At 41.7% G+C, this 27,667-nt stretch overlaps 1 protein-coding gene across 1 annotated transcript; it reads left to right on the top strand.

Annotated features, from left to right (window-relative positions):
- The first annotated feature begins 667 nt into the window (after positions 1 to 667).
- Positions 668 to 27,357, top strand: paqr4a (progestin and adipoQ receptor family member IVa). The gene is made up of 3 exons (XM_067415662.1): positions 668 to 2,369; positions 23,848 to 24,066; positions 26,838 to 27,357. The coding sequence occupies exons 1-3, from the start codon at positions 2,204 to 2,206 to the stop codon at positions 27,269 to 27,271; spliced, it is 819 nt and encodes a 272-aa protein (XP_067271763.1). The 5' UTR covers positions 668 to 2,203; the 3' UTR covers positions 27,272 to 27,357.
- The last annotated feature ends 310 nt before the right edge of the window (positions 27,358 to 27,667 follow it).

The following is a 27,667-nucleotide window of genomic DNA, read 5'->3' as shown; positions in this document are numbered from 1 at the left end:
ACTTAAATCGGCGCATTGTGAATCAGACAAGCGCTCGGTCAAATGACTCAGTGAGATCTGTTCAGACTGATTCAGTTCGATGCGTGAGCTAAAATCGCATACTCTTTTGAGTAGGCCACTTATTTTGAATAAATCGCGACTGCTAAAAAGGCTAGGCTTGTGTATGAACGTAATGCGGACGTACTTCATGCCAGTGTCAGTAATCGCTTTACTTCCATTCATAAATCCTCTCCGGTGGCCTCATGGGATAATGCTGCCATGCACACTTCAGAATTTCTGCGGAGGAAGACGGTCATCTGATGAGTTGCCTACTCTATTGAGTAGGGTTATGAATTGGTATACGTTTATCACATACTGCTTTTCGCCTACTATACCTAGCCTATGCGATTTCGGGTGCAGCCCCGGTTTTGTCCAACGTACCGATTCATTGAAAAAATCCGATTTGTTCAGAATCGGACATCGCTAATATCATTACAAAATACTATTATCATAAAATAAAATGTGCGCCATTTTATGTCATCTAGCTATTTCATGCTAGGAAAATATATTTGAATGGAAAAATATCTAAAAGACACAAATTGAATCCATCCTGTCCTCGCGCCACCCCCAGCTCTTCCCAGTTGGTCCAGACTGGATTAGAGCGCTGCAGCATCATCAGCGGATGATAAGGAGTGAAGGCCGGGCCGCTGCGCCCCTCCACCAGCCGCATGTTCCCGCACACCGGTATCACAACCCATAAGAAATGAGCCGGGGACTGTAGAGGATAGTAACCTTTTTTTAATTTTTAATTTTTTTTGGCATAGCCGCTTAACAGAAACGGATTTCCTCACCAAAGTCCTCGTTTAAAACTCTGCTGGTTGAAAATCACTGCAGCTAGCAGCAACATCACTTGGAAACACAGGGAAGACGTGTTCCTGTGAGCCGAGCACCACGTACATTCCTCCGGTTGCTGGATGACAAATGCCAAGCCTATGGATACAGAGATTTCTAGTCGGAGTAGGGTGAATTGCAGGAATGCATGTGCCGCTGTTTGGGAAAACCGGTTGTGATGTTTAACCGCTGCTAAAGCAGTGACTGTAAAGCTCGTGTGTTTTTGCAGTCAGCACAATCAAGGTGACGGCAGCTAGCCCGTTAGCTCTGGAGCTATCCGGGTAGTTTGGGAACAGAAAACGCACCGGGCGCGTTTGGTATCAAAATATCGTTATCGTTAAATTGAAAGAGGAAAACATACATGATACATGAGTGCATTTTTTTTCTTTGCACGGTGTACTACCTTATTGGACAATAGTGCTGGAGGAGATGCCAGGAGATGCTTGATATCTGGGCGGGGAGAAAAAACAACTTGACACATCTATGACAATTTTTTAATACATATCAAACTTGCGTCCTTTTTTACGTTAGCCGAATATCTTAATGTTAACCCCTTGAACCCCGTGGGATGTCATATCGATTGTGGCACTTAACTGTGTATATTTTTTGTATAGTGATTACTTATGGTTGGTGCCTAGCAATATAGTCGTATCATTAATTTAATATATTAAACGCATACTGTCATTTGTTTACCGAGAATACACCTGCCTCGTGCTTCTTTCAGGTCGAAATGTCCTGTAAATGAGTTTCTTTTGCAACTACGCTGGTAGCTTGAATGCCAACGCTACGGACGGACAGATTATCATTATGATTCACTCTACGGGAATATGAGGAAGTTACCCTGAACAGAGAACACGACTTCGCGTTCACGAAACCCCTGGTTCTCGATGGTGAAATTATCCAGCGGCTGTTTGATGAGTAAACGAAAGCCACCTCTCCTCGGGTCACCTCTGAAGTCGAGCTGACAGAAGTTGGTGGGGTTTGTTTGAAAGACTTGAGCAGGGTGTGACCGCACTTCGTTTAAATGTTACATGCTGCACTGTATATATCAGCGAAGCTCACTATGAACGCAGCCTGGAATATCTACGTCAACCCGTGTGGATGACGCCACCGCCGCCGCTCGAAAATAAACCGGAGGAAAAAGTTGATTTTTAAAATTCTTTCGGCGGAAAGACGGGTCTGTTAGCCATGTAGCTGGCTGCACATGACCGGTCTGGACTTCTCCGACTGATGTCTAGAGTGTCAAATCTTTATTTAGTGTGTGTTGTACGTGTAAGTGTAGATGTATAGCGTAGTTATTTTAGCGTCGTCGTCGTGACTGTTTCTGGTTGCTATGGCATTTTTAAACGGTCCCAGACTGCTGGACTGGGCAAACTCTCCTCCGCATTTACAGTTCAACAAATATGTCCTGACTGGTTATAGACCCATTTCCTCCGTCCAGGAGTGTATCAAGAGTCTCTTCTATCTGCACAATGAGCTGGGAAACATCTACACGCATGGTGAGTGAGATATTGCCTCTAAAGAGGAAGCTGACAGTGCCCTTGTTCTTTATGTGGTTATTACATGTCACCTGCTTCACATTTTGTCATATTACTTTCTTCTTCTTCTTCTTCTTCTTCTTCTTCTTCTTCTTCTTCTTCTTCTTCTTCTTCTTTTAACTTAAAAAAAAATGAAATGCATAATTTCATTATCGTTATGCAATAACGTATATATGCATTATGTTAGTATGAACTTTACCCATCCTGGCTGCGTAGGTCTTACCAGCATTTGCATTTGTATTACCCATTCATAGCTATAGTCTAAACCCTATTTAAATGATCAGTGCTATTACCACCAGCAAAAAGGAATGGTCTATATTTCCTACCCAAGGAATGAGTGTTTGTAAGCTGCAACTTACTTGTTCTTTCATAAAACTACACGTTAAAATAGTTCAAATGAAAATGAAAAATGCCATTAGTTAATTATTCTCGTGTTTGGAATGAATTTCTTCTGTCGAAAACAAAGAAGAAAATTTAAAGCATGTGCTGATCCATTATGAATCCTGAGTAATAATCAGTGTAAAAAATATAGTCTATATGACTTGTGTGCTAAATATTTGGAAGCCTTAAAGGCCAATCCACAGACAATCATCACCTTATAGTACATAATTTCTCAGATTTTCCACCACCCAAAAAACATGATCCAGTTCAGTCAGCGAAAACAAACGTGGACCACGTGTGTCCAAAATCGATCCTCATTTAGTAATCCCTTCAACATTAGTCCACAAATATAGTACACTTGATGGAGTAAAAGAAAATGGGTGAGTGAATTCAGACACTGATTGCAGTGCAATGGAAGGGCTGCCGCTCTTGTATAGTTTATTTAATTATTTGAAACTTCATAGACTATAGAAGGCAAAAATATTGCCTGTCATGGAAACTATGTATAAACCTTAAAATAATTTAATAATCAATTAAAAAGGAATTTATACCTGTATGATATTACACTGTAGCCACATAGGACCATTGGTTTTGGAAAATTAATGGATGGATTGTTTAGCTGCGGGCACCGTCTTCTGGCATTTCATTTGGGGTGCTACTCTCACAGTACATTATGGGTCTTCTCTAGCCGTTGAGTTTACATCAGTTGTGCACTCGTTATTGCTTTGCATTGTGGGATTGAATGAGTACACTCGATAGTGTCAATTCGATCACCACAACAAATGGTTGTCCCCTCAAATAGTGCCCTATTTTACGGTGCCAAAACATTTTGATCACCCCTAGTTGCTGGCTAAGGCATTGGTCATAAACCCTGTCCTCTCCATGTAATCGAATGGGAGCCAAAAAAAAAACTAATCCAGTTACACCCCAAGTCATATTTTTCCAAAGATGGTTTCTGTCATTTTGGTTCTTATCATGCAGACATATGTTTAAGTTTTGTTGTTTTTCCCAGAAAATTTGGTTTTGGTTAGTTATTTGATCCTATAACAACTGAGTTTAATGTCATGATTGACAGCTGTGACACCACAAACCCTAACTTTGACACCACAGCTCAACCTTAGGATCACTTCTGTGTCAAATGGGCTCCAAATTATGTAATCGGCTATGAACATTTCTGGGATATTTTGTCTTAATTTTTCTACAGTAGAAGGAATTAGTGGTTTGTCCATCGCGAGGCCCCTGCAAGCATGGGGTTGCACCCTCCTAAGGATGGCCCTGACTGGTTTACTTGTGTTTGATCAGAGTTGGAGCTGAACTTTGCAGGAATGTAAATCTCCAGGAACAGGATTGGGCACCCCTGCCACCAGATGCCAACAAAGTGTCTGTTGCCAATTGTTGGCGTCTTTCGGTGTAGTGTTAATTGGCCTTTAAGGTGTGGTTACAGTGAAATTTTGACAATTTTGTTGGCAAATAAATGTAATATTCTAACAATGATAAATGTGATCACATCATATTTTAGTCTTTTTGTAATGATCAAACTCAAATGCAAGTTTTTACTTGTTTATAGTATTTACCTTCAGTGTCTGGATCATTGATCATGCATTCATCTATGAACATTTACATTTATGCATTTGGCAGAAGCTTTTATCCAAAGCGACTTACATTGCATTTTTAAGGTGCATATTTTACATTTTTGTCAATTCCTGCTTTCCCTGGGAATCGAACCTTTGACCTTGGCATTGCTAGTGCCACGCTTTACTGGATGAGCTACAGGAAAGCCAAGCCAAGTAACATGATGCAATTCACAAAATAATTTTGTGAATTGCATCAGCTTATTCATTGAAAAGATCAGACTCAAATTAAAGCTACACTGTGTGATATTTCCCCCCATCTAGCGGTGAAAATGTATATGACCATCCAGGGAATAATAGTTTCTGTTCCGATCAGAATTCTCAATTCTGATTTTGTTTCAACTCCTACGGTGGCCGATTTAAGATTAACATGGCAATCCCCCTCTTCACATTCAACATGGTGCATCGAGTGTTAAAACGCGAAAGGCGAAGCTTGAATTTATGGGTATGTCCCTCTTTGGCCAATGTGTCAAGATGGAGGCAGAAACACTACTGACTACTGACTTTGTGATTGGTCGATAGGTGGAAGGCGGAGCTTCAGGCCAAAACACAACAAGTCAACATCAACATCTGCTGAGGGCTGCAACAACAACTTTTAAATGACAATATCCTGACCGGACTACTGTTGTCAGTGATACACGTATTTGAAATGTACATGATTTCTTAATGTCTAGTGACATATCAGGGCCATTTTATGATTAATTGAAATACATTTCTTAAATACAGTTCCTTTAAAGATTGCATTTACACCCAGTAACAACTACACCATAAAATGCAAATACCCTATACTCTGATACACATTTGATATTCTCACAACTGTTTACTCTTCTCTTTCTCCCAGACATTTACATTTTTTTAAACATTTTATGAGACATGCATCGTGTACAAACTGAAACATACTTTCTAATTAGGTCCATGGGTGCAGAGGAACTGTCTTCTTCCATTTTGCTATAAACTGAGCAGTGTTCAAAAATGTTGGGAAACTTCAAATGACCCATCAAGTGTGATGGGCTCTCTGCAAAAAAAAAAAAAAACAGAAAAAAAAAAAACCTTTTAAATAAGCAAAAAAAATCATCCATTGACTTTCAAAGCTGTTACAGAAACAGCTGAGTTTCGCCTTTGAGGACCTTGACAGAAATGTAGTGAAGTAAAAAGTAATGTTTACTTTTACCAGAAAAAAAATAATTTATTCAAGTAAAGAACAGATACTAGAGGTCGACCGATTCATCGGTTTTGCCGATTAATTGGCACCGATAGCTGATTGGTGGAATAATCGCAATCGGCAAAAATCAATACCGGCTGAAGGGTGCGCTGTCAGTAGCCTATGAGAGCTCTGAGAAGGGTCTGCTTTGCATTATATAGCGTGAGAGCGGCCTCTAGAGGCCAAATAAAAAACTTTGTTTACATTAAAGGGGGGGTGAAACACTCAGTTTCAGTCAGTGTCATGTCAATCTTGAGTACCTATAGAGTAGCATTGCATCCTGCATATCTCCGAAAAGTCTTTATTTTTTTAATAATTATATAAGAAAGATGCGCTGTTCCGAGTCTTTCCGAAAAAAGCCGAGCGGGTGGGGGCGTGTCGTGTGAGCGGAGCTAAATAATAATGACGTGTGCAGCAGCGCGCTGTGTGTTGAGTCGAGCGTCATCCCTAACAGCGGTAAAAAAAACTTTATTCAAAAAAAAAATATGGCTTTTAATCAGATACAGCCATACATCTATGATCCGGAATCAGACCCAGAGGCTGCAGTTGAACAGGAGCAGCAGCAAAAACGACTAGAGCAGGACGTCTGTATGTGGTAAGTTACAAGTTATACACTAACTATATAATATGCTTAGCGGCTTGTGTTATTTACATATTTATACTTGAATTATATCGTCGTATTTTTGTCTTTGAAGGTGTACATGTGGGAAGTGCAGTTGTGCACGTGTGTTTGTGTGTTTACGCGTGGTTTGTGTAGACAATTGTAACGTTAGTAAGCGGACTGGTTTTGCACCGCAGGCTAGTGTTTACATAGAAAGACACGGAATAGTAGCGCATTTGAATGAAGAAGCGCGCTTATTTAGTTCAACATATTTCCCCCCTTTGTGTATTGTTGTTTGGAGTGCTTTTACAATACACAAACATAAAGTTACACATATAGTGGCCAGCTAAACAAATGTACACGCACTACACATCGCATGCTCCATTGATCAATTAACTATACGTGATCATGTTTGGGCTACTTGATGAGCATAGGCAAAAACACAGACATTTGAAGCACTCTTACTCACAGCCTGCGGTTCTAACGTTAGGACCTTTATCGTTGGGACTGCTCCATCCTTCAGCATTAGGCGATTGGAAAAGCCGGCGTCAAGCTGGGCCTTGTTTATGAAACAGTCGGCACCGAAATGCAGCGAACAGATATAAACATTCGCGCAACTCAGTTGCTGATCCGGAAAAGCAAATTACATCCACTGTTGCCTTAACGCGGGGTTTTTGGCGAATCTGTGCAGGACTGTCTTGGTCTGGCAACCAAAAACCCACTTTTTTGGTGACATTGTTATGTGCTATGTGTAATTGTCACCTGTCCAGCATCCTACAAACCAGCGTTTTGATGGGCATAGCCTGTTGCTTTCGCTCTCTCCCTCGCTCTCTCTCACGCGCTTCCGGTAGAATTGTCCGTAAGGCCCATACAAGGAAATTCCGCCCCCACTAACGTCAATGGGGACGCATGATCTCAAAAAACTTGCCGAAACTTATGACTAACCGGAAGTAGTATTTTTGACAAAGAAATACTCCCATCAAACGTCCACCTTAACTTTTGAAACTTTGTCTATGTTTAGTATGGGATTCCAAGTCTTTAACAGTGTAAAAAGATCAGTATGCATGAAACAGCATTTCACCCCCCCTTTAACTGGTGCGCTTCACATAATGATGCACAGAGCGCGCTGACACATCTGATGCGCATTTAAAAAACCAACAGGTATGAATACAAAACACTTCAGTACATGTTGCCAAATCATTATAATGCTTTAGCAGGGAAAGAACAGCAGTATGTATGTACTTTGTCATCGAGGCTGACAGGATGCTAACATTAGCAGTAATGGTTACCTCAAGCAGTTAAAACGATGAAACAACTATTGATGTGAGAAACCAGACTGTATGGTCATGCATCCGACAGAAATATAAACAAATCAGAAATGCATTCGATTTCAATACATATTTGGTTATTCTGATTAGAAAACCGTCAAGTGTTCTAAAAAAGCAAACTGTTTGGATTAATATGAAAAAAAATAATCACATTAAATATAATACAATGGTCAATTGTTAACATTAAGTAAGGTTAATAAATGCTGTAGAAGCATTATTCATTGTTAGTTTTATCTGTTGACCTTTTTATGCCCTATGAACTAACATGAATGATTAAGGTACAATTATATTGCTCAAATAAACATGCTGTAAAATGTATATTGCATGATGTATTTAGTTCATGTAAGTTAGCTAAATAAGCTAATACATCCTTGTTAACAAATGGGACTTGCAGTCTGTTACCTATGACATTCACACACATGTTTCTAGGTTATAGCTAAAGAAATATTTATTTGTAATATTTTAATGTTTTAGTTATTTTCAGTAGATTTTTTCTGTTAGAACTTAATATTTTAATATATTTATATTTACATATGCAATTTAGCACATTTTTATGGTAGTACTGTTTTTATTTTTATTTCTTGTAATAAAGTTCAACACTGTTTTACTTAGTGTTATGTTGTATCTATTAAAAAAACAATCGGTTGATTAATCGGTTATCGGCAAGTGTGATCCAACCTAGTTATCGGTATCGGTAAAATCCACTATCGGTCGACCTCTAACAGATACTCAAAAGGTGTAATTAAGTACAGTACTAAAGTATATTTATTTAGCTACTGTCCACCTCTGGTTGCTAGGTACTTATGCTGCAGTTTGCTATTGGGATGTCCCAATTTAAGCATTTTCTTTAAACAAATTGGTATTGGCTGTCCTAAATCCAATCCTTTATTTTATGAAAGCTGTCACGCAGGTGTCATGCAGTAGGTTGCAGACACTGCTCATTCAAGTGGGTTTGCCAATGCCAAGCACCATTAAAAGAAAAAAAGACCCTTAAATGGGTGTCATGCGAGAACCAATGTGGTCTGTTCCAGCATGTCAAAGATTCCGTGTTTACTTCCGTATGGACTTGACTGACAGGCTGGCATTTCCGTACTGCAAGCTTCATGCTTTCTAACCTTATCTCCACTTTTTTTCTTTTTGTTGCAATTAAGGCCCTGATATATTTGAAGCAAAATTGAAGAACAAACTGATGTGACGTCATTTCGAACAAAATCAATCCATTCGTTTGGAGTTTGTTTTGGGAGTTCGAAACAGCTTGTCAAAGCGAACCTTACAAAAAAGTTTGCTCGGCATGGTAAACACCTTCGTACTACCATTGGTCCGTGGTTTAATAAGTAAGTGTGCTAGGAGGTTTGCGAGTAAAAATTCTATAATAAAAAGTTTAAATAAAATTAAAATATTTAAATAAAGTTGTATTTCTGATGAAATGAGACACTGACACTGTTTTTCATGTTTAATTATGTAAAGCTGCATACTTTAAAAAAATCTATTGTATAAAGTACTTTATATATAAACGTGACCTGACTACTAGAGTGCCGAATTGCAGAGCTTGTGCAAATGTCTGCCATGTGTAAATAGTGTTCTGTATTGCATATGTTTATTTATATAATTGTTCTTGAGGTAAGAAACTTTTCTTGTGCCTGGCTCAAGATAAGAGAAAGTTCAAAGACGAAGTGGCCTGGATCAAAATATATGAAGTTTAATCGTGTGATCACACAGTCTGTTTTTTTATGTCTACCATTATAAAAGATGTTTACATTATATATGTTATAGAGTCTTATTATAGATGAGTATGGTTCTTCGTGTTTTTTTCTGTATGAAAATGCATTTGATTCTGAATCAAGATCTTAATCTGTGGTTTGCAGCTGAATTGCTTCTCAGAAAATATCTAATATGAAGAAAAATGACAAAGCACTTACCAAAACCATTGCCAGAAGTCATATTAATGGTAATTAGTTTTAAATGTACTCTTATCAATACAGTTGTAATCAATTGATTACTTTCTGACCCCTTTCATGTGCCATCTACAGACCTATTAGCTGAACTCTAGGCTAATAGGGTAATTATGATTTAATAATCTTATTATTTAATCTGTAGTAATTGTTTGTAATTGCTCATTAATAATTAGATGCCCATGCCCCTGATAAGCTGTCTGCACATCCCTGTATACATTGACTCACTGATACAGATTGATTTAAATATTTTGAATGCACTTGAAGTGTGCACCAAGCACTAGGAAAATACAAGTATCGGACTGGGACTCGGTATCAGCAGATACTCAATATTCAATGACTCAGATCTGATCGGGGGCACAAAAACTTGAGTTTGAGTTTCAAAAACCTAGTTTGCTATACATAATGTTTGTTAATAATAAAAGGAGTGCAGTGTGTAGGTGAGCATTATAGTGCATTGGTTGTAAATGCATTGTCTAGTGCATTGGCATTGGTATAAAAGGTCAGCTCCAAAGGAATTTCTGCATGTAAACTTGTAGGCTTGATTTCTTTCCTGTTTGGAACCATTAAGCTGGGTCATGAGTTGCCTGTACACTGTAAAAAATTATTTAGAAAAAAAGTTACCTGGTTGCCTTAAAATTTTGAGTTCATTGAAATTAAAATTTTGAGTTAATACAATGAACATTTTTTGAGATTCGACAGCCTTTATTAAAATATTATTAAAAGATTTTGTAAGCATTTTGGGTAATTGTGTGTGTTTTATTTCTGATGACGCAGTGAAACATGCCAAATAGTGCTATTTTCATGATTTATCACATTTTTTATGTGGTTCAGATACAAAAATATTTTGAGTTTCTATTTATTAAACTAATTTCCTTCATTGTATCAACTCAAATTTTTAATTTCAGTAAACTCAGTAAACTTCAGTAAACCAGGTTACTTACTTTTTTAAGTTAAACCAACAAAAACCACCACACATTTTTTACAGTGTAGGTGCACTTTCATATTAACCCTTCCCTTTTAAGAAACTCCCATGTTGACTGGTAAAATGTTGTTGTTGCTATACAGAGCTAAAGTTTCAGACATCATCCAGAGAAGAACAAGCTAGAACGGGGAAAGAAATGGTAAAAGCATAGGTTAATAATTGTTTTAATTATTTTTATATATAGAATATATATAATACATTTTTCTACTTCTTATTCTTCGTCTTATTATCATTTTATGATGAAGAGTGACACTAATGTACTGAAAACCTGAGAAAAAACATCATGTCTGTGCACAATCTCAAAGTTGCTGTGTGTTCTCAAGCCAATGCTGTTTCATAGTATATTTTAGACAGAGAGTTCTGGCCTACTGTAGTCGCTCCGGTAAGCAGAAATTAGAGATTTAAATTGAGCAACACAGCTTAACTTGACCCAAGAGATGACTTTGCTGTAGAGAGTTGCACCTTGTTGTCCTGAAATGTAGGATCATTTGTTCTGTCTCTACTGTTTTGACTGGTTTAAATGCCTCCAGTTAAGAGTTTGTAAAGAAACAGTGGCATTAATGAAGATGGAGTGAAGATTAATTGTAGATAGCATTTTTTCTTTTTTCTTTACATAGGCCGATTTCCATTCTTGAATTTGTATGCAGTCGAGGTGCATGCTCCTTCACAGTGTTTGCTTTGTATTGAAGTATTTGTATTTTACTTTACATGATTCATATGCACAATTTCATCCAATGTTTGCATACCATGTCTTCACAGCAACAGTTGAGGTTCTACATCTATTGAACCTCTAGGTCTACTGCTGTTTGAAGCTGCTGTTTAAAGAGAGATTCAGATCTCAGCCTGACACACTATGACTAATGTTTCTGATCTGTTCCTGGTCTTACCACATTTGCTAAAATTTTAAGTCTGTGGTATTTTCTAACCCATATGCTCTTTGTCTGGCCTCTGATGTATGGCTATGATCGGATAATAGGCTGCTGCATAAATTGATTGACACCTGCACATACAGCTTAAAACAAAAAACAAAGTTATTATCTCTATTTCATCCTCATGTTGTTCAAAACTGTTTTTTTTCTTTTGTGGAATACAAGAGGTTATTTTTTAATTGTCCACACAATTGTTAAAGGTCAAGTAGTCCTGTCGCGATAGTCGATAAATCAATTAATCGCGCAATAAAAAAAAATGAGCTCGATAATTTTCCCGGCCGCGATAATTGCCATTTGCATGCTTTTTTGTTTTCCTCGTCTCTCTCGTTGACTGCGCGTGCCTCGTCCGTTTGGGGAGGTGTTTATACTCGGCACGCAGACTGGGTGCGGCATTATGAGACGTTATTTTCGGCCAGATTCGTCTGGAACTCATGGCTCTTGGGTTGCGGAGCCACACACAAAGTTACGAAATTTCACGTGCACAGCACCAAGCGAAATGGGGTCTCGCAAACTCCGCGTCGACGTCATTTTTGCCGCGCACACCCTCGCGCTCGAGCGGACGCGTTGTGTATAAACGAGGCTTAAAGCTACACTGAAGTTTGATAAACGCAAGTTAATTCTTCAGTTCAATCTTTGTGTGCTAAAAAGGCACATGAGTTCCTGTAGAGATAGCAATACAGAATACACATTCTCCTTTTTTGCCAAATAAATGAAAAGCATGTCATCAATGTCTTCTCTCTTGCTGTATCAAAATATCACTATACATTTCTGGATAAAAAAAATACAAGAAAACCGTGAGCCTAAACCCGTGATACGAACCGAACCGTGGGTTTTGTGACGCCCCTAAAACACAATCATCCGTTGCAGTTTTCATCCATTTTATTTATTGTTTTTGGTATTTATTTAAATGCATTTTTTTCAACAGACTGAGAGTCCATGCTTTTATTGTTTTTGGTTGTTTTGTTCATTTATTATGGTTATTTAAAATGTTTTCCATTTTTAGTGTTAAATAGCCATTAGAAATTAAAGTTTATTTATCTTTGAAAAGTTGTCTGCATTTTTATGCCATTATCATTATTTTAGATGAAAATGGTCTCAGAACGACAATATTAGCGTTTATCGCAATAATTTCTTGGACAATTTATCGTCCAGCAAAATTTGTTATCGTGACAGGCCTAAGGTCCAGTCAAAAAAAATGTTATTCTGCTGTCTGAGGTCATCTTACATGGTTTTAACATTCAAAAACATCATAACTAATAAGAATAGGTTCTTTTCTACACTGGTTTTGAGGCCCTCTCGCTGGGTTTTGATGGGCGTGCGGCACTGAAGACTTGGACAAGATTTGCATATTTTAATTAGATTCTGCTCCCAGTTCAAGGGAGGAAGCGGCCGAAATAATTCTCTGAACGTATTTATCAAATAAAGCAAAATGATTTGTCTCTTAACTCTTTTTATTACTCGGCCTGCCCAATCTGTGAATATAAGCACAAACCATACACACACACGCAAGCACGCGCGGGCTCTTCAAAAACAACAAAGATCAAGAAATTAATGTTATTTCACTATTTAAGATTCACCGGCCTGCCGATGGGGTTGTGTTTTGGTAGCCCATCTGGAAAACACACAGCCCCGGGACGCTGGGTTTTGCAAGCTCTGGGAGTCTGAACCCGAATTGCAATGAACCAACAAATAAGGGATTCTCCAGCCTGTGACAGCATGCCGGTATGCTCTGATAGACACATCACATACACATAATCAGTATGACCTGTAACAATGCAATACTATTGCATATAAAAAAACATTACTCACATAAGTGTGCTGCAACATTCCTGTCATATCCGATTTAGGTTACAGTATTGTGTTTTAATCTCAATATGTCTGCAAATCCAGTGTCAACCTGTGTCTTGTTTACAAACGATTATCTTCGACGTGTTTATTGCTCGGTAACGCGATCAGTTTAGCTCCACGAGTTGGTGGGCGGGGCTACAGAAGCAGCGTACACATAGAGGCGGTGTTGTACCCTTCTAATATATCATTGAATACAGAGCCTTGTTTTCTGGGCCTGGTGAAGCTTTTCTTTTATTAACAAGGAAGTTTTAAGCTCTGAAACTTACAGGATATTCTTATATTACCATGACCTTTTATATATCAAAGGCTCAAGGGAAAGGGATATTTCTCAGTTCATCACCCCTTTAATTTGAAGGAAGAAAATGATAAGTGTGATAAGAACTACTTAAAATCACAGAAACTTTGAACACTTTTGGAACTGGAATTGTATTTTTTTGTTTGGTTCACAAACCTGTTAAGTCTTTCGATCAAAATTATATTTTAATGAAATCTGAAAGATGTCTGCCCCTTCATTGACAGTCCATTCAACTACTACTTTTATTGCTCAAAAAGTTGCCATAAAAATGCCATATGGAAACACTATCCGGTAATTACCGGACATTGGCTGGGAAAAAAATTAAATGTCCGACAAAATGAAATCTTTTCGGTCAAATTTTCAGATTAAAACTGCCTCTTATCGATACCGTAAGCCTGCGACGTGATGCCCTCGCCGTCATGACAGCTCTCTGGCCTGTTCTTTACAACGCTGCTTGGGTTTGTTGAGTTTTGTGGGCATTTGTTAATGCACAGCTCTTGTCACAGCATTTCAGTCAGGATGAGGTCTGTACTTAGACTGGGCCATTGCAACACCTTCATTTTTTTCTTGTTCTGTTGTAGATTTGCTGGTGATCTTCGGATCATTGTGCGGTTGCATGACCCATTTTTGGCCAAGCTTTAGGAGTTCATGGTGGGCTCAATAACTGTGAGGTGCCCAGGTCCTGTCTACAAAACAGTCCCACCCCCCATTCACCAGCATGCTTGTCTTTTTGTGGTTAAGCTGATCTGCTCTTTTGGTTTTCACCGAACTTGGCGCTGATGCGCATTGTGGCCTCCACTTTGGTCTTGTCAAACCTTAACCTTGCTGTTATGTTTTTTTTAGAGAAAGGAGGCTTTCTCCTGGCAACCCTTCCAAACATGCCATCCTTAACGTGTTTTTTTCTAATTGTGCTGTCTTGAACTTTAACATTGAACGTGTTAACTCAGGCCTGTAGAGTGTGAGGTGTAGTTCTTGGGTTGTCTACAGTTGTTCTGAGCATCACACAGTCTGATCTTAGGGTGAATTTGCTGGGATGTTCACTTGTAAGAAGATTTTTGGAAATGGCCTTAACATTGACCCTTTTCAGATTGATGGCAGCAACAATTGTCTTTAGTTGTCTTCAGTTCACTTCAATTGCTTTAGAGCAGTTTTGAAGTGTAAAGTAGAGACAAGCTGACCGCAGCCATCTTGGCAGTGCCTCATCGCGCATCACTCCCGGATAACAGAAAATGGGCAAACAGGCGGGACGTGGGTGGAGCTGAGATGACGCAATGACTAACAGACAATGGATAAATGACTATCCACCTGTCACTCAAAGTGGCCACGCCCTTGATTATGCAGAACTTTAAGTCTTTACATAATGTAAACGAATGAGTTATACAAAAAAATCACCCCCCTCACAGTTGTCATTAAGGCCAAAATTAGCCGTATAGACCAAAACACAATTTGTACCAAGCTGTAAATATGTTTTTTTCTGTTGTAAAGTTGGGCATTTTAACATGCCTGTCCTTAGCGGCCAGTTGAGGATTTGCTGTTTAAAGGTGCACTATGTAGTATTTTTGCAGTAAAATATTCAGTGTTATATATTTTGCTCAGTTGAGTACTTTCAATATCCCAAATGTGTCCAACTATTTGTAAATTGTAAGAAAATTGCTATTTTAACCAAGGAGCCGGGAAGTCTAAGCATGGCGTCTGAGGGAGTCGCCTGTCAATTGCGCGTCATATCTGTGTTACCCTTGGTTTCTGGCTTTATTCTGCAGAAGCTCTTTACTCTTAGCAGTGTGAACAAGTGTCACAGCAGCCGTTGAGCAAACGCACAGAGTAATATCATAACATCTTTTTCAACACACTCAAATGTATCTAATAGAATAAACAGAGCTACGTTAACTTTTACTTGTGACAGGAAAAGCGGAAATAGAGCCCGCCGTCGGCGACTGTGTCCCGTCATAATAAAAGTCCTGCTGCTCGCGAGGCGTGTGTTGTTCATCTCATTAACAATCGCTCCAGCGGCCGTGCTCAGCTCTAAAACACTCTGCCCTGCTCTTCTTCATACAACAGTAACGTTAATAACAGCATCCATCAACATAATTTCTGCTAGAGTCCTGTTTTCCGCTGGCTGTGATATGAAGACGCATGTCCCAAGATGCTGCGCTCAAACTTGGTGTCATCAAACTACGGCTTTTTTTTGAATAGCTGCCCTCTAGTGGACTGAAAAAGTTGCATAGTGCACCTTTAAGTTACTTCCGTATTGGCAGCCTTCAACAGAAACTGGCCCTGCATCCCAATTCGCTTACTATCCATAATACATAGTATTTGAAAATAGAATTAGTATCGTAGTATTTTGAAAAGAGTATTCCAAAGATACCCGGATGGATTACCATTTCCAGTCAGAATTCGATGTGTGGATTGATGTACACTCTAACGTCTGATATTGCCCACAACCCATTGCATGTTGGACCAGGATTAGATTAGAAAAACTGTTGCGATGCTTCCCTTGTTTGTACATTGACTTCCCCCAGTCTCCATGTACTCTACTTCTATTGGATAGTAGCATCGCGTTCAACATATTAATTGGCATAAGGATGGAATAGGCCAGCTTTTTTCATTCGTCTATGAAACGACACTCACTCATTGTCTTTGTAGTCTCTGCCAACTGCCGTGTGTCACTATATGAGGACACGAACGTATGAACCATCACATGGCAACCCATCAAAATAAAAGTTTGGTCTAACGTGAAGAAATTGCCAGCATAAAAATAGGCTACTGATGTACAGTAGATCTAGCTACGTCTCTATGTAATAATAATATGCCTCTATTAATAATAATAATTATGCCTAGATGGTTGATTATTTTTCACTTGATCTTTAAACAATGTTTAATTTTAAACAGCATACAGCCTTTAAATGTATATGTATTATTTACTTGATTATCATCATAAGTTATAACCCACATGAAAAAATACTATAGTATATTATAGTAAAACTACTCTAGTAAATACTATAGTGTTTTTAAACCACTCTATAGTTAATATACTACATTAAATACTATAATATACTACAAAATACTACAATTTACTGTAGTATCTTTACAAAAGTGTGGTTCAAAAACTCTAGGCTCTAGTATTTACTAGATGTAACAATGTTCGTATGTGTGAGGAAGGAAGAGGACACGGGGGTCGGCTGGACGGTTGATGCTTTCTCTTTTATTTTGTATATCAATAACCAAACGGCACACTCAGCGTGTGACTTCCGTCAAAACTCAAAACAACAATGATCACTTCCGGGTCGGCACTTCCGGCTTCCGGTTTCTCAGTCTCAGTGTCTCTGGCATCAACCGTCCGACTCTCTCTCTCCCTGGTCTCCGGTTCCACCAATGTTTTATACCCTCTCCGTGCTCATTACTGGAACAAGAGACAGGTGTTATCAATCTGCGTCCAACCCACTCACTTACCGCTCGTCCCGCGGCTCTCTCTCCCGCTGCAGACCTCGCTGGACCACGCCCCCCTTGCCACATACCCCCACCGCCCATTTCTGGAGAGGAAATCGGCCACAGCCATCTGAGCACCCGGCCTGTGGACCACCTTGAACTTAAACGGCTGAAGAGCTAGATACCAACGGGTGATCCGCGCGTTGGTATCCTTCATGCGGTGGAGCCATTGGAGTGGAGCATGGTCCGAACAGAGGGTGAACTCCCGCCCCAGGAGGTAGTAGCGGAGGGTGAGAACGGCCCACCTGATGGCCAGACACTCCTTCTCTATGGTGCTGTACTTAGCTTCCCTCTTTGAGAGCTTACGGCTAATGTACAGCACCGGCCGCTCTCCCCCCTCCACCTCCTGGGCCAGGACTGCGCCCAGCCCCCTGTCCGACGTGTCAGTCTGCAACAAGAAAGGGAGAGAAAAGTCAGGGGAGTGTAAAAGCGGCCCGCCACATAGAGCAGCCTTAACTTGGGTAAAAGCCTGTTGACACGGCTCCGTCCACTGGACCGTATCTGGTAGCCCCTTTCTAGTAAGATCAGTCAAAGGGCTGGTGAGGTCCGAATAATTTGGTATAAACCGTCTGTAATATCCCGCCAACCCCAAGAACTGTCTTACCTCCTTTTTGGTCTTGGGCCTCGGACAGGTTGCAATTGCGGCAGTCTTATCAATTTGGGGACGCACCTGTCCATGACCCAAGTGGAAGCCCAGATACCTTACTTCCACCCGCCCAATCGCACACTTCTTTGGGTTGGCCGTGAGCCCCGCTCCCCTCAGCGACCTCAGGACCGCCCTAACATGCTGCATATGCCGCTGCCAATCGTGACTATAAATCACGATGTCATCCAAATAGGCAGCAGCATATGCGGCATGGGGATGCAAAATCCTATCCATGAGTCGCTGGAAGGTCGCGGGCGCCCCGAACAAGCCGAAAGGAAGCGTGACAAATTGGTGCAATCCAAACGGCGTGGTGAAAGCTGTCTTTTCTTTGGACAATGGAGACAAGGGGATCTGCCAATAGCCCTTTGTTAAGTCCAGTGTCGAATAAAATCGAGCCGTGCCCAACCGATCAAGCAACTCGTCAACCCGCGGCATTGGATATGCGTCGAATTTCGACACTACGTTCACCTTGCGGTAGTCAACACAGAACCTGACCGAGCCGTCGGTTTTGGGGACCAAAACTATCGGGCTCGCCCAGTCACTGTTGGACTCCTCGATTACTCCCATGTCGAGCATTGCCCCTAATTCTTCCTGAACTACCTTTTTCTTGTGTTCAGGCAAGCGATACGGCCGGCTGCGAACTACCACGCCCGACTCGGTCTCGATATGGTGCTGAATCAAGTTGGTACGTCCCGGTAGGGGCGAGAACACGTCGGCGAACTCCGCCTGTAATTTCGATAAATCAGTGAGTTGGGACGGTGAGAGATGATCTCCCCCAGGGGCCAGCGCGACCGATTGTGCTTTGATGCTCGCCTCTGGCCCGAGATCATCCTCTCCCCCGATCACCGTTGCCAACAACACTGATTCCACCTCATTCCATTTCTTAAGGAGGTTGAGGTGGTATATTTGACGTGCCCCGTTCCTATCGGATCGTATCACTTCATAATCGAGGTCTCCAATCTGTCGTGCGACCTCAAACGGCCCCTGCCACTTTGACATTAATTTAGAGCTCGACGTAGGGAGTAATACGAGCACTTTCTCTCCCGGTGTGAATTTGCGTAGCTTCGTACCCCTGTTATATGACCGGCTCTGGCGGTCCTGGGCTTGCTACAAATTCTCCCTAGATAGCCGCCCCAAGGTGTGGAGTTTTGTTCGCAAGTCCAGCACATATTGAATTTCATTCTTCGCCAAAGAAGGCCCCTCCTCCCAAGTTTCTCGCAGGACGTCCAACACCCCCCGTGGCTGGCGCCCGTAGAGAAGCTCGAAGGGGGAAAACCCCGTGGAGGCTTGGGGGACCTCCCGCACGGCAAATAAGAGGGGTTCTAACCACCTATCCCAATTTTTGGCGTCTTCCTGCACGAACTTACGGATCATGGATTTAAGTGTGCGATTAAACCGTTCGACCAAGCCGTCCGTTTGTGGGTGATAAACGCTTGTTCGAATGGACTTAATGCCCAATAACCCGTATAGTTCGCTTAATGTACGTGACATAAACGCCGTGCCTTGATCAGTGAGGATCTCTTTCGGAATCCCCACCCGGGAGATTAGTCGAAACAGTGCGTCCGCAACACTCTTCGCGGAGATGTTGCGGAGGGCCACTGCTTCCGGATATCGTGTTGCGTAGTCCACGATAACTAACGCAAAACGATGGCCGCGTGCGGATCGCTCTAATGGCCCGATGAGGTCCATCGCAATTCTTTCGAAGGGGACCTGCATTAATGGAAGTGGGCGCAAGGGCGCTTTTGGGGAGGCCAGTGGATTCACCAACTGACATTCAGGACAAGACGCGCACCACCTGCGCACGTTGTCATGAATGCCTGGCCAAAAAAATCGGGTCATTAAGCGATTCAGTGTGGCCGCCTGCCCCAGGTGGCCCGCCATCGGGTTAGAGTGAGCCGCCTGGAAAAGCATTTCCCAGCGGCTCTTCGGTACTAATAACTGGGTTGTATCTAACTTTGTCTGAGTGTCTTGGGTCACTCGATACAACCGATCCTTTATTATGGCAAAATAAGGGTAGGAGACAGGCAAGGCAGGTTGGAGAGGCTGTCTGTCGATAGATCGGACCTGTTGGAAAGCGTTCTTAAGGGTTTCATCTTGTGACTGCTCCAGAGGGAAGTCATCGCGGTCCGAGAGAATCAGTCTCTCAATCCCGCTCGGTTCCTCTGGAGCTGTCCCCAAGGGTCCCGGCTCAGTCTCCCCAAGCTGCACTCGCACCGCCCCCTTCCTCGCCTTTTTCTCCCAAGCGGCATCCGCACATAACGATCCCAATAAAGCCGTAAAGGCGGGCCAATTCGTCCCCAGAATTAGCGGATGCCGGAGGTGTGGACTAACCGCCACCTCAACCCTATGCTTTTCTCCCCTAAACTGTATCGTGACTGGGACAACCGGATATTCCACCACATCCCCGTGCACACACCTCACCTTAACCATGCGGCTTGTATCCAATGCCCCAGGCTGCATCAGGCTTTGATGGATCGAGGTTTGGTTACATCCTGAATCCACCAAGGCCTGATATGTACCCCCCTTGATACTCACAGGAATTTGGTACTCTCCTGCTTGATCGGGGGTGGTCCGCTGGACGTCCGGGATCCGGACCATTGTTCCGATGTCCATCCTCGGACATCGGTCCACAAAATGATCCGGATCACCGCACCGCCAGCAGGCCAGCCCGGCGGCGGGGAGTGGGTTGGAGAATGAGCGCGGGGAGGGCGTGGAACCAGAGCCATTGTCACCCCCCGCCCCCAGCAGCTCCGCCCCCCTGGGCGGAGCCCGCGAACTCCCGAACGGTCCAGGGCCCATCCCACCCCGGCCTCTGGGGGGAATCCGAGGAGGGCCCAGAGGGCGGGACCTAGGGAGAGGGACAGGACGAGAGGGAGAAACAGAGGGGGGAGAGAGAGAGGGAGAGGTTAGTAGGGGTTCGCCGACCCCCGGGCACGCCACCAGGTGGTCCTCCGCCAGGTTGATGGCCGTCGTCAGCGACGTGGGCCGGTGGCACTGGACCCACTCGGCGGTCTTCTTCGGTAGCCGAGCGATGAATTGCTCCAGTACCACCAGATCGACGATGTGGTCCACGTCGCTTCCACCGGCCAGTAGCCATTTGCGGCACGAGTCCCGGAGCTGTTGGGCCATCGCGAAGGGTCGGCCGGCCTCGCCCCATTCCAAGGAGCGGAATCTTTGGCGATGCTGTTCTGGGGTCCGGCCGACCCGCTGAATAATGGCCCTCTTCAGATCTTCATACTCCAGGAGGTTCGCCACCGGCAGTTGTTGGGCGGCCGCCTGGGCTTCTCCCGAGAGCAGTGGTATTAGGTGCACCGGCCACTGTGCCCGGGGCCACCCGCAGGCCTCCGAGGCCTTCTGGAACAGATCAATGAAGGCCTCCGGGTCGTCCTGTGGCCCCATCTTGTGCAGGGGCACGTGGACCGGTGCGCTGGCCAGCCCGGCGGCCTCGGCGCGAACCTCCCGGTCAATCCAGCTCCGGAACCTCTCGCGGTCCTCTTGCTGGCCTTGGACGATGGCCGCGAAGCGGCGCTCTTGGTCCGCCCGAAGGTCCAGCATAGCCTGATGTTGATCCTGGTGGAGGGCCGCGAGAGAGGTGATAATGTCCGCAAACGGCGAGGCGGAGTGCGTCTGCATGGCGGCGGCGCTGTCCTGCTTCCTTCCCGGGTTTTCGGCACCAGTGTAACAATGTTCGTATGTGTGAGGAAGGAAGAGGACACGGGGGTCGGCTGGACGGTTGATGCTTTCTCTTTTATTTTGTATATCAATAACCAAACGGCACACTCAGCGTGTGACTTCCGTCAAAACTCAAAACAACAATGATCACTTCCGGGTCGGCACTTCCGGCTTCCGGTTTCTCAGTCTCAGTGTCTCTGGCATCAACCGTCCGACTCTCTCTCTCCCTGGTCTCCGGTTCCACCAATGTTTTATACCCTCTCCGTGCTCATTACTGGAACAAGAGACAGGTGTTATCAATCTGCGTCCAACCCACTCACTTACCGCTCGTCCCGCGGCTCTCTCTCCCGCTGCAGACCTCGCTGGACCACGCCCCCCTTGCCACACTAGAGTAATACATTTTTTGAAAAATAGGTAAAACATTTTGCTGTGGTACCAAAATTTGTACAGAGTCCCGTAAAATTGTTATGGTATTGGTAACGACTAGTAAAGAATAGAATTTTGGTACTTTGACATCCCTCAGCGCTATAGTAATGTTTTTTACTTGAAGCAAATGTTATCATTTACCTTTATTTCCTGTCAGGGTGCACCAACATGCTTTGCTTACATGTTCAAATCACAAAAAAAATGTCTACTGGGAGGCAATGCCCCAGATCCCCCTAAAATTATTTAATTCGGAAATATGTCTCACCACTTGTCAGTCCGCAGGTCTGGTGTTAACAACACAGTACATGCCTTATCACCATTGCTTTGAGAAGGTTCTATATTTTGTCCTACAAATTAAATTTACAATGTGCCTAAGTACAAGCAAATCCATATCAAACGTGCACACAGTTCTTACGCACATGAGTAAGAAATAATTCCAACAAATAAACAAATCCCACATGTGCTTAAGTACCATGCTCACAGTCATTAGCATTCATAAATGCTTCCAATAAACCATATATGGTGACGACACTTCCCTTTAAAAATCACGTGATTGTGTTTTTTCCTCATCGCAATAAAGGCAAAGAAGACGAACTTCACAAACATAGAGTCACGCAAACAACGTTTAACAAAAATACATTTGTATCACAATTTATGATTTGCACGTTAACAGAATTAAACCCTTTTGTATTTACACCGTTAAATTTGTTGGTTGATGGTGCTTTTATGGCAATGTGGGTGCAGTCTATTTGCTTAAATTATGTTTTGGCCATGAAGACTTTGGTAAGGCAACTGTATGTAGGTTGGGGCCAAGGAAATAATTGCATTTAAAACATTTGTCATAGCTGTCTTTTATAGGGTTTGACACCAATTACGCATCATGTTTAAAACTACAAAAATTATAAATTGAGTGTTTTATAATTAAAGGAAACGCAGGACATGGGTGGATTGCTTAATGCATACTTTGAGACTTTGAGAAATGCTTTTAAAGTGTAGTGTCGCTGTTCTACATCTCGATTCTCTGCGTAAGCGGGCTCAGAGATGTGCTTATTTACACACATTTCTATGTATAAGTACAAGTTGGTATTCCACTCTTTGCGTAAAACTGTTCTTATGCACTCATTACACACAAATCTGTGTGCGCACCGTTGATAAATGAGGGCCTAGACCTACTGCTTTTATAGAGGTATTCACACTTGCAGGTGATCAGTTAATCAAAGGCATTTGATTGGCAGTGCCTGTCCATAACTTGTTCCTATGTTAACTTAACAGTAAGAGTGTGCTAACCTTGTCATCCATGGCTTTACCATTATTATTTTCCAAATTAATCCTGCCAAGGACCAGATGTTTTTTATTATTATTATTATTATAATATCCTAATGCAGAAAAACATGAAATTCAATAGGGATTAAAAACAATTTCACATTGTATTTATTTATTTGACACATTTACAGTATGTACAAAGCATAAGTGCCATTTAAATGCATGTCATTTTCTAGGGTAAAGTGCATGTTCTCTAACAACAGTGTCTTTGTCAAAGTGAGAGTTAAGCCAACAGAGATAGCTCACTCAAAATAGAAGTGTGGGAGGCATTGGTGCTTTTACCTGACCAGAGTAAATCATTTGACATTGGGGGAATGACAGGGGCTTCACAAATAACCAGAAGATTGTTGAAGATTGTCTTTTCATATTGTCAGAGTCCCTATTATAAAGCCACTTACTGTTGTTTATTGCTGAAGACTTTTAAAGATCCTTGTTTTAGCATGTAGTTTGCAATTTTAGCAGCTGCTGCTAAAATTAGCACAGCAAAGCCGCTGAGACCCTCATTGTACTGGGCTGTACCCTGGGCCTCCATAAATCCATGTGGTGTTTAGGCTGCAGCGATTCAACTCAAGAGACACGATAAAACACTGCAGGGCCTGTCTGAGCATAATGTCCAATAACAACTTTCTCGCTTTTTTCATGGGCCTTGCGTGTTTTAACAGCACTTTACACGTCTTCAGTACACAATGAGTCTCCTGAGCCTCGTTGTCTCATTGTTTCTTTTTCTTCACTCAGGAATCCCTCTGCTCTGCTTCCTGGTGCTGCTCCCGCTCAACATCCCCTGGTCGCAGATCAGCGTGACATGGCTCGGCGTGGTGCACTTCCTGGCCTGCTTGTCGCCACAGCTGGGCTCAGTGGTCTACCACCTCTTCATGAACCATGAGGGCGGCGAGCCTGTCTATAAAACCCTGCTCACGCTAGATATGTGCGGAATCTGCATGATCAACACGCTAGGTCAGCATCTCAAACCACAATCCAAGATCTCCATTACATTATCTCTCAGTACATCTTTTCAATTCTGTTCTGCTGATTCAACTTCTCCCTCCCTGACACCTCACATCTGATGTTTTTGTACAGGTTGTTCATATCTGATCTTTAAAGCTACACTGGGTAACTTTTTTAGTTTATTCTTAGCTAAAAACACTTAGTTCTTTCAAAAAATATATGTGCTCATTAATGTATATTTACTTCTTTCAAGTAATAAAGTATTCTAGTAAGTTTATAATATGCCATTGAAAAAACATACGGGTGAGGGGTTCGAATGCTGGTCGCCATGTTGCCCCTCCATCTTGAAAGTACATTAGTCAAAGAGGGACATTCTATTATTGATGAGGGACATTCTATTATTCTATACATTTCATTCTTTTATTGAATATTCTTCCATATTCTTCGGAACGAAAAGTTCATTATAAATAAAATGTATTATTATTATTATTGTTATTGTTATACTATTACTAAAATGTAATATATTAAATTAAACATTACACATTTTTCATATTTTCAAGCTAGTTAACAATAGCACAAGCAAACCTACTTAATAAAGTATTTAGTATTTATAAATAATAAATAAAGTATAAAGTATTTAGCAAAGAGACTATCACTGTGCTGAAGAGGACACAGCCATTACTTTTTATATATAGTCTGAATGGTGTCCGGCCAATCGTCAGCCTAACCACAAGCTGTACTCTTCAGCACTCTGGTAACCCCAAAAAAATCAGACACACCAGAAACCCTTTTAAATCCGAAAATCTCCTTCTATATTAATATTGAGCAAAACATGTGAAATAACACTTCATTTTAACATTTACTCTCCTATAACAGACAGAAGCAAAGCATGCTGGGAACTAAAAAATCAGCTGGAACTCATTTTGTGAATATGTGTGTACAATACATTCAAATTTAGGTGGAAACATGCAATATATGTGCACAATAAAGGATAAAACGTTAAGTTGGCTGTTGAAAGTGGATATATTTTATGAATATAACATGCAATGCTACTTTTGTCTTCTTTTCTAAATACCGGTACTTGCCAAAAATATAAGCACTAGTAGTTTCCCACATATAAATGTTTTATGTAATATATCACATTATATTTTGCAATATATTTCTATATATTTTTGTTCCGTATGGGCTGTCACAGCAGCCCAATGAATAAGTAAAATGTCTGTTTTCCCCCTTATCTGTGTGTACTCAGACTGTTATAACATTGAAAACAGTTGCTCAACGTGCTGTAAGAGAGGAAATAAAGAAACAGAGAAAACCAAATGGAGTCTTTTGAAGTGCCTTATAACAAGACAGTTCTCTCTGCCACATGTAAAACAGCAGTGACAAGGCACTTTCACAGCACTTCCATTGTCTCCTGCTCTGTTTATTTGATGATCTCGTTAAAGTGCTTTATCTTAGTTTTTATAATTATCGACCATTTAATTAGGAAACAAAGGAACATTTTGTAGAATGTTGAGAAAGGACATTTTGACATGATTTACTGTAAGAATGAAATATGCTTGATGATGCAGAAGTGGTTTTGATGAGACTATTAAATAATTTAGAACAATTGACTTAATTTACTCTAGTTTGTATATGTTCCCAGTGCGCAGATTCAATTATTCTCATAAATATGTTCATACTTTTAAAGGATAGAATGTAAAAATATAGCCTGACATGGTCATACTCAATTCTAGTCAGAATATGAGTCTGAAACTGCTCCATTGGGCTGTGATTATGGGGTGTGTTTCAACCGAACCAGGAAAGACCTCAATTGGATAGACCTACAACCAATCAGAGCAACGAACCGACGTCAACAGAGCTCAACTGTACTGTGTGGTGTGTTGCCAAGTCTGCATGTTTTCCCTGCGGGTTGTTTTCTGTGTCTGCGGGTTAAAGTGACTATTATGTGATATATAGACCCATGAGTGCGAATTTTAGCAGGCAACCTTGCCAAAATAACACACATTTTACCCCCCAAACACCATTTTTTTCCCGGAGAACCCAAGAAGCTATTGTTTAGGGCTAATAGTTGGTGGATTTTGTTCCACCAACCCTGTCTGCACGCACGCTGGAATAAACGATCTTTGCCGGTGTTGTAAAAAAATAAAATAATTTAAGGATACACAGAGTAGTTACCCAACATGATCATCATTTCTGAAAGAAATTGTGAAGGTGAATGCATATACAAACAATCTCTCCGTTTAGGATTAGAAAAAATATAATCCAAGCCCCTATGATGACGTGATGATTACGTTACTGTTTATCATCTGTCCGTCATCGTCTAAAGCCCGCCCTGAGGATTTCATTGGTCCGAACAGTTTCTGTTCGGGGATAATTACTCTTCTATGGAGCGAGGCCAGACCGAACTGTCCAACCTAAAAATGTTGTGGACGGGGCTAAGTTCGGCTGGCATCCAGGCTAGTAAAAATATAACATTTTACAAAAAATGTTTTTTTACAGAATATATCATTTTTATGGTTAACATTTTTTATTTTAAAAAATGTGAAATACACAGTTATTCTCTAATATATACAGACATCCCAATGCCATCCTGAAATATTGCTAACTAATTTATTTTCAATACATTTCTCAACTGCTGCTATTTTTTACAGAGTACAATGGGAAGACAGTGTGTTAAACACTTAAAATTCAAAATAAAATGTAAAATAAACTATACTGTAGTATGTTAGGTAACAAGAGCTTGGCATCTTAGTAACACTGTGTTTTTTCATTGACAGGAGCTCTGCCCATCGTGTACAGCACTCTTCTCTGCTACCCCTTCACCCGCACATTGGCTCTGCTGATGTACATCCTGCTATCCAGTTACGCCATCTACTGTGCCATCACAGCACGCAGCAGAGTGCGGCGTCTGCGTTCCTTTGCCTGGCAGCTTCTTTACCGCTTCTCCTTTTTCCTTCTGCGCTGGGTAGGTGTGGGCGGAGGGAGTCCCACCTCGTTGCGTCACTTTTTCACCATGGATGCACTAGCAGTGTTGGGCGGGATCATCAATATCACACGAATACCCGAGCGGTTCTGCCCAGGCCTCTTTGACTACTGGTGCAACAGCCATCAGATCATGCATGTGCTGGTGGTGGTCTCCATAATGTACCTACACTGGGGGGTGCTGGATGACTTACTGTGGATCAACACCTATCACTGTCCCTCAGACTGACCCTGTTAGTCTGGAATCGTAGGTAATATGGCGTGAGGACCTCTTTTAGTACTGAGATGTTTGGCAATGTGACGTAATAGGGTATAGAACGGTATGGGGTGGGGTGGGGGGGGGGGGCAGGGGAGACTCTTGTGCTTTGTATATAAATGTGTGCACGAAAGTCCATAAGAAGTGTTTTACATGTTTTTTAGGAGACACCAGTGCCAGCTTCGACACACATGCTTGTTTGTGCTGTCAGTAGCCAGAATGTACATACCCGTGTTTGCATAAACATTGTCTGTGCATGGCACTGTTTAGACCTACTAGCTCAAACTAAGGCAATTTTTTTGGGTTCGAGACCTACACATTCTATAGGCGTGTATATATACACAGACACACACACACACACACACACAC

Source organism: Pseudorasbora parva, chromosome 2 (genome assembly GCF_024679245.1).
Source record: "Pseudorasbora parva isolate DD20220531a chromosome 2, ASM2467924v1, whole genome shotgun sequence".
Taxonomy (NCBI): Eukaryota; Metazoa; Chordata; class Actinopteri; order Cypriniformes; family Gobionidae; genus Pseudorasbora; species Pseudorasbora parva.
Note: the sequence above shows the minus strand (reverse complement) of the source record. Positions and strands in the feature narration are given on the sequence as shown.